This window comes from Phasianus colchicus, chromosome 1, assembly GCF_987193195.1.
Source record: "Phasianus colchicus chromosome 1, bPhaCol1.hap1.1, whole genome shotgun sequence".
Classification (NCBI taxonomy): domain Eukaryota; kingdom Metazoa; phylum Chordata; class Aves; order Galliformes; family Phasianidae; genus Phasianus; species Phasianus colchicus.
The window spans coordinates 80,595,981-80,603,280 of record NC_143436.1 but is presented as its reverse complement, the minus strand read 5'-3'; the positions used below and the strand labels follow the sequence as shown (position 1 = coordinate 80,603,280).

Sequence of the window (7,300 nt, the reverse complement as noted above, 5' to 3'; positions counted from 1 at the left end):
CCTGGCCGGCTGCACCGCCACTTCCAGCCCCGCGTCCTTCCCCTTCCTTTCCCACGGCCGCCTAACCGCCCGTCGAAGTGTTTCTTGTCGCGAAACAGAAGATTAACCGAGGCGGCGAGTTGGAGCGCAGAGCAGGTACGAGCGGACAGGGAAGGGCAGAACAGCATTTTTTTCGTGTCCCGTTCCCGCCCGTCCCCGTTGCTACGCTCGTGGGGGAGGAACCCACGGCATCGGTTGGGCGGCGGGGCGGCGCGCTGTCGGTTGCGGCAGGGCGGAGGGGAGGCGGTACGGGCCGGAGCGTGAACGCGAAGGTGCGGGGATCGGCAGAAGCAGGGTGAAGGTCCTGATGAAATGGGGACCGTGGCCAGTTTTTTTAAGGCCTGTGGCACCCTGGCTTTGTCGGCACGCGGTTGTTTAGTAAGGCTAAGTGTGTGGTGAGACCTCTGAACGCGAGCGCCTTGCTGAGGCTTGACGTTCATTTGAAGTGCTTTAAGCGCTTTAGCTCTTAAATGTGGCATTTCTTCCACATTTATCTGCAGTAAAAACCTGAAAGCGGGTGGCCCTCTGATGGCATTTGGACAATTCCGTATATTTAAAAGAAAACTGACAAAAACTTTGCATGATGTAATTACCACAGTGGAGCTCTTTCCTCTCCATGGTGTCACCCCATCCCTTGTTTTCAGGAAAGCAAATAAAAGCGAGGCTGTGTGTCTCATTTTTTGCATCATATCAAGGTTCTGAAAGTCACTGATGAGGTTGAGTCTATCTATTTTGCTTCCAGTAAGTTTAAGCTGAGGTTGCTCCCACGACTTAGCTGCATATAGAGTTACAGAATTTAGTACGTGCAGTTATCTGGTGCTACCGTGTGTGTGTGAAATACTGGACATAAATGGGGGTTTTACAGCTCACTTTGGAAATTAGGGATTGGCCTGAGTCAGAATATTTGAGAGAGAGGCTTTAAGACAACTGTAGCAGAACAGTAGATGAAATTGTCTAATGATCTCTTTGGTGCAGATACTAAAATCATTACTTGGCACAAATACAGCACAGTGAGAGTAATTCTCTCTGAACAGCTGAAAATGGATTAAAAGTAGTGTGCAACAGACAGTTGTTAACCAGTTACTTTCAGGTCAGATTCTTAATGAATTCATATCTAAATTGAGAATTGTATATATTTTAATTAATAAATTTCACCGCAATATTGCTTTACCACAACAGGGAAAATCAACTCACCTTAAAGTACAATAAATTATAAAACACCTGCTTTCCTGGTAGATGGCCAGACAAGAACCTCAAGAGAGAAACTATGACAATATGCTGAAGATGATAGAGGACCTGAACAGGGACCTAGAAAAACTTCTGGAGGAAATGGAAAAACTGACAGGTAAAGGTCTTTATTAAGAACCATATGGATTTGTTTACTAGAGTGAAGACATTGAAGATGTATTATTTATATTTATTGCTATGAACTTTCCCATGTCATAGAAATGTAAGTGGGAAAAATCACCATCAGCTGATGCTCTCAATTGAGAGAAGGAGTGAAAGCAATCAAACTTAAAGTTAGTAGAACATGCTTGGTTCAGAATGGTGGCTGAAAACAGAAATAATATTAAGGCATGTAACTAACAATTAAAACTGATAAAAACCTAAAATGAAATTTAATTTTGAAAAATGGTGGAATGTGCAGTAACTCAAGTTAGTGTGTGATATTTAATTATTTATAAGTCAAATGGAAGACTACTTTGCAAATTTAATTTTAGTCCCTTACCTATAGAGGGGACTGCATATTCTTCTTTATTTTCTGCAGCAGTTTTATCAGAAACTATATGCAACTGACATGAATAGATGGAAATGGATAATTAAACAATTTGCAGTTAGTGGTAGCTTGCAAATGTTGCTGAGAAAACTACAGTCCGTTTATCATGAAACAGAAGGAAAAACATGAAATAAATACAAAAATAATTTCCTCTGCTTTTATGAGATACTCATTTTTTTCTGAACTGATCTCATTGGTTACACTGTTCTTAATAGTTTTTCATCTCAGTTCTGTGGCCTTCTTAGTTCTCCTTTTCCTCACTGCTTTCCTTTTCCTGAATGTTATTGATCTGGAGAGAATTCTATGGTTCAATTCATTTTTTTTTAAAAAAAGACTGTTGTGCCTTTCTTTTTAGTTACTCACTTTGTTGTAAACTTCAGGTAAAAATGTCCATCACCCTTTCATACTTTACAGTATATACGTCCGTATACTCCCATTCTGAAGTATTTTGAGACATTTATAAGGAAATAATATCAGATTTATTGTATCTATTAATTTTGAGCATTACTGTGGGCAGCTTCTTCTGTTATGTCAGGCTTCCTCTAACCTAAAATCTGAACTGATAATAATGTATTTTTTGTTGTTGTTGTTCTATCACCCCCTGTGTTTTTAGCCAAGATTCCTGGCTTGGTAGTATTTCTTGTGTTTATAGTTCAGGCAACCTGGATGGCATATGACATGGTAGTAATGCGTACCAACCCTGACCTGACCAATTCCATGAGGCGCTTGGAAGAGGCCTTCCTGAACTGCAGGGAAGAAATGGAGAAAAAATGGCAAGAAGTACTAAGAGAATCTAAAGCTGAAGAGCAAAAAAAGGAATAAGTTGAATCTATATTCAACTGGCAGAACTGTATCCCTTGGAAAGTCTCCAGTTTTTTTGTATTCCAGGCATGGAGGTTTCACAAACACCATGGAAAACGGATTGCTGTTCATCTGACTAAGAACTATGTATGTGTTTACATTTATGGAAATATTTTTATGATATATTAATATTGTTGAAGATAAAAGGTAACTACGTTTCTAATCTTTATTATGCTCACCTTGTAGTGTACATGCATACAGAACTTAAGATGCTATGTTTTGGTTTTTTTTTCCTGGATGATCACACGCACTTCATAGTCAATATGTGTATGTGGAATTCTTTAATCCATAAACAAATTGAGTAGGGGAGGAGGGGAGGGTGTGCAGTACGCAACTACACTAATGTGCCTTTCAAGGAAAAGTAAATATTTCATTTTTTACCAAATTAACAACTTTTGATTTGCAGACTCATCATGCTACTTTGATATGATATTACCTACTAGGTGTTCATTGACAGAATTTTATTATTAGGTAGCTCATCTGTAATTTTATTTTTTTCATTATATTTCCTTGGAATTTCAGCCATTTATTTGAATTGACTGTCCCAGAAAGTTTGTTCTTTTGAAACTCTCCAAAAGTAATATCTCATTTAAGAAAAAAATGTTCAGTTATAAACTACACTTTGTGTGGTATGGTCTGTGGGATTGCTGCTGAAACCAAATTAATCTTATTATAAAACATGCCTTTCTCCCTATGTTCTTACTGTATGTTATTAAAAAAGAGTAGTAAAAAAATTTCTTTTGTAGTCAAGATGCAGGCTAAGAGCACCACCTTGTGGCTTGCAGTTAGTTCATAAATATTTTATCTAAGCTGGAAAGCCATGTAAGTTTCCAGTAAAATTATTATGTTAATAGGCTGATTTACAGTGAGCAGCAACATAGCATCTAATAGTAATAGTAAAGTAATAGTAAAGTAATGTCAACTTGCCCTCCCTCCCCTCATTTATACCTAGTGTTTCTAGAGGCAGATGGAAAGTTTCATCTACATTCTTGACTTTTGATGCAGAAAATAGGTCTTCATTCCAGCCAAGGTAGGGCAAAATAGCAGCACTTGAGGAATCTTGCAATTTGATCACTCCTTGGAGGACCTTCATGGCCTGTTTTCACTTTAGTACCTTGACTGCATCATCTCCATTCTTTAAATCTGCATTAAGTACTTTTTTTTTTTTTTTTTGAAATGTCACAATTCTTTTAACTGCTCATGTAGTGTAGAGATTTACTGAATTTTATGATTGTGTGGTGTAACTTTTTGGTCATCCTTTTTTTCACTTGTGGAAGTTCTTAACCCAATAACCACGTGCCCAACAAATACCCAGCTATGACAAGGGGTAGGGAGAGAAGTTGGGATGAGAACAAAACACTGCAGGTTAGGACTGTGTTTTGCATGGAGTATCTGGCTACCTTAGTAGACCAAACTGCCTCTTCCTCTCTAGACTTTTCTTCCCAGCTACATAATAACTACACGGGATTTGGGGAGATGCACCAGAACAGGGACAAGATTATTACATTTGTCTTTCACTACTAACAATTTTTTTTTTTTTTTTTTGAGATTTATTGATAATGAACTTGAAGGAAGAGTGAGTTTTGTTTCATGCATCTCATCATCTTTCAGCCCAGTTAGATACCTTAGACCTGCAACAGAAACCATACTGAAATACACTGATGTCCTCACTGATGTCACAGGAGTACGTAATACAAATTTAACTTACAAAAATAAAAAGGTGGTGGATCAACACTTTCATCTAGAGTTTACATAACTTAAACAGCAATCAAGATTGCTGGGTTGATATCTCTATCATCCATCATGGAATATTTATGTAATGAAAAGTGTCAGTAACAGTTAAGCTTTATGCTCAGTTGCAGTGAACTCTACTTCTGTGATTTCAGCCCATACAGCAGTTATACACAAGTGCTTCCTGTACTGTATTTTACAGAAAAGCATGCTTCTGTGCAACAGCCACAAATGCAAGAGAAGTTGGTACTGGTACACTGCCAGTCTATGTGCCCAAATATAGCAGTAAGGAATTCTTTCCTTAGCTATTCTTTCCTAAGCTTCTAATGGTAACATTTCATAAGCAAGTCACAAATCAGCTGAACTTTGTTGGTAGCTGTTTTAGATGCAGATCTGGACAGACACTGGAATTAGTTAATGCTAATTCATATTGCACAAATAATGACAGTGCTCATCACAACAAAATTTACAGATCATAGTTATGTACCTAACTCGTCTTCAAGGCAAGAGTTGGATGCCCAAGAATTAACTATCCAAGAGCTAGCAAACTAAGCCATACACTGTCTCATCCAAAAAGCCTGTAGTGACAAGATAAGTGACAAGATAAAGCAGAATTGAGAAGGACCTGTGGGGCCTCTGCATTTCACTTAGGCATCTCACTCCTTGTTGAAATATAGCCTAAAGCTCTAGTTAGAATATTTCTTTCTTTCAGTACTGCTGCTTTCCAGTTCTCACCACCCTTTTGGCTGGCATGACTGCTTTTCCCCAGCTATGTATAAGCATCTCAGAACAGATACTTTCTTGCAGCAACTTTACAATGATGCTGAGGGCCAACTGGTTTTACAGAAGAAAAAAGCTAGATCAATAGAAAGGACAACATCTAAGACTTAAACTCAGGATTTGCAAATAGACTTTCTGAACAGCCAAACCAAATTTACTTGTATAGCCATTAATCATCTTTGAAAGTTTCCAGGGATCTACAGATTGAAGAATTCAAGGCTGTTACTGAGGTCACTACAACTCTTGGTATCCAGATCATGCATTTCATTTGAACGTTCTACCAGGGAGTCTGAAGCACATGTCTGTGCATGAAATAAGCATGCACATAGAATTGTTTTCTCAGCCTTTATGGCAAGCTTTACAACAACAAATGATATACTGTAAAATGATTAGACCATGCTTGGGCCTTGTTGAATGAAGAGAAATTGTTTTAAGCATTATATTAAAAATATAGCCTATATATATATAAAATAAAACTTATTTATATACTCACTTATATATTTACTTATTAAAACATTAAAAAAGGGATACAAAAGCAAAACTAGTTGGACGTTTGACCATGTTTTTGTGAAAGCAAGGCATCAATGTCTCGTTCAATGGAAGTGGTCACAATTCTCAAGGTGCTCACCAGAGAATTTTGGTCTTGTTTTATACTTCCTATGCTTCATCCTTTATTTATGTACCACCAAAAATAGTGACATGAATAGGACATAAGTATAAGGTGAGGGATATTTTTTTATGTTAAGATAGGTCTGATATAAGTCTAGTGAAGAGACATGATCAAATTTGAGTTGAATATCTGACTGCAACTCCATACATGCTGTGCATGGCTATCCAGAACATGCTTGTCTTTTATGTTGCTATTGTCACTGCTGAAACACACAAACTGTCCTAACATTCAATGTGTGATCTCCAAAGGTTTAACAAGCATCAGTGAATGTCAGTGGGTGTCATTTTTTCCCCACAAGAAGGAATTCAGTGACACTCCTTTGCTTCATAAGCACCTTCCATTTTAGATACCATTTTGTCCAACTGCTCTTCAGCTGCCACGTATCACACAATGACAAAATGTAACAGAATAGTGGCAGGAAGGCTTAGTCTCTACTGCCATACCATCAGCACCTGCTTCTGACATCATGGGCCAATATAAGAAATAAGGCTGCTCCAAAAGCAATGCCTCCACATACAGTAAATATCAAAGCATTACTACACAATTTAAGAATGTCTGTTAAGATTATAATGAACCAAGAAAGCCCTGCACCCATATGCAGGAAGTGGATTTAGTCAGTCCTACATAAGTATTTTTGAGAGGTATGTGTGCTTTTGTCAAATTTTCATTTGTCAGAACAGCCATATTCTTTTTCTCCCAGAAAAGATCCATGAGGATCACTGTTTCTCTCTCTTCCCTTGTCTGTAGCACAGCAGTTTCAGCACAGGATGCATCTCACAATAGTCCCTACCTAGAACTTCTAAAAGTAATCATGGAAGTGATCAGTGCTGCAACATGAGCTTGCTCTACAGTGAATGAATGTATTGCTGCACATGCTCAAAGGAAGCAAAAGCACTTTTATTCCTGAACCACGTCTGTAGTTTTCACTTCACTGTTTATTCAGAGTTCTTAACTCACTGATTGCAAAAGCAAGCCAAGAAATACTTAATGCTGTAAGCTAGGGGCAGGGCAATCCATGCATCATACCTTCCCTTATCACTCCCTCACACCAGGTGAAGAGAAGGGGAGTAAGGCTCCAAAGCAATTTACTTCCAGCCCTTATTATTCACTACCCAAGACTCCCTTCCTTTCCCCACTCCCCATTTCCTGAGGAGTAACATGGAAATGTAAGACCCCAGAGAATCTCGTATGATTTTTAGTTAGAATAGAGAAAGTAGAGGGGGACAATAGTAGGAGTTACCTGCCACAAATCTCTCCACCTTTGTTTAGTCTTAAATGTATACAATGTTGCTCCATACCAAAGGGGATTTACTTGAAGCAATATTCACTAGAAGCTGGATAAGTGTTGTATCGCTAGGAACAGAATTAGGTGTTTTAAGGAAACAAATACATTATTCAAGGTCAGGATAACATCAACTATAAAGCAAGAATGTGAGAAATAC

The 7,300-nt window shown here is 38.2% G+C and overlaps 1 protein-coding gene across 7 annotated transcripts; it reads left to right on the top strand.

The window, feature by feature from the left end:
• Positions 1-4: 4 nt before the first annotated feature.
• Positions 5-5,664, top strand: SYCE3 (synaptonemal complex central element protein 3). Of its 7 annotated transcripts, none has more exons than XM_090149807.1 (4): positions 5-135; positions 1,219-1,384; positions 2,469-2,764; positions 4,226-5,662. In XM_090149807.1, the coding sequence occupies exons 2-3, from the start codon at positions 1,276-1,278 to the stop codon at positions 2,636-2,638; spliced, it is 279 nt and encodes a 92-aa protein (XP_090005933.1). In that variant the 5' UTR covers positions 5-135; positions 1,219-1,275; the 3' UTR covers positions 2,639-2,764; positions 4,226-5,662. The 7 variants fall into 7 exon arrangements, with proteins under 7 accessions (XP_090005933.1, XP_090005942.1, XP_090005931.1 ...); XM_090149816.1 differs by having other exon boundaries at positions 6-135; positions 1,276-1,384; positions 4,226-5,664; XM_090149805.1 differs by lacking the exon at positions 5-135 and adding an exon at positions 225-311 and having other exon boundaries at positions 4,226-5,661.
• The last annotated feature ends 1,636 nt before the right edge of the window (positions 5,665-7,300 follow it).

Coding starts and splice junctions, on each gene's coding strand:
- SYCE3 (XM_090149816.1), top strand. CDS start 1,276: ATGGCCAGACAAGAACCTCAAGAGAGAAACTATGACAATATGCTGAAG. Junction 1,385..2,468: donor GGAAATGGAAAAACTGACAG/GTAAAGGTCTTT, acceptor TTGTGTTTATAG/TTCAGGCAACCTGGATGGCA.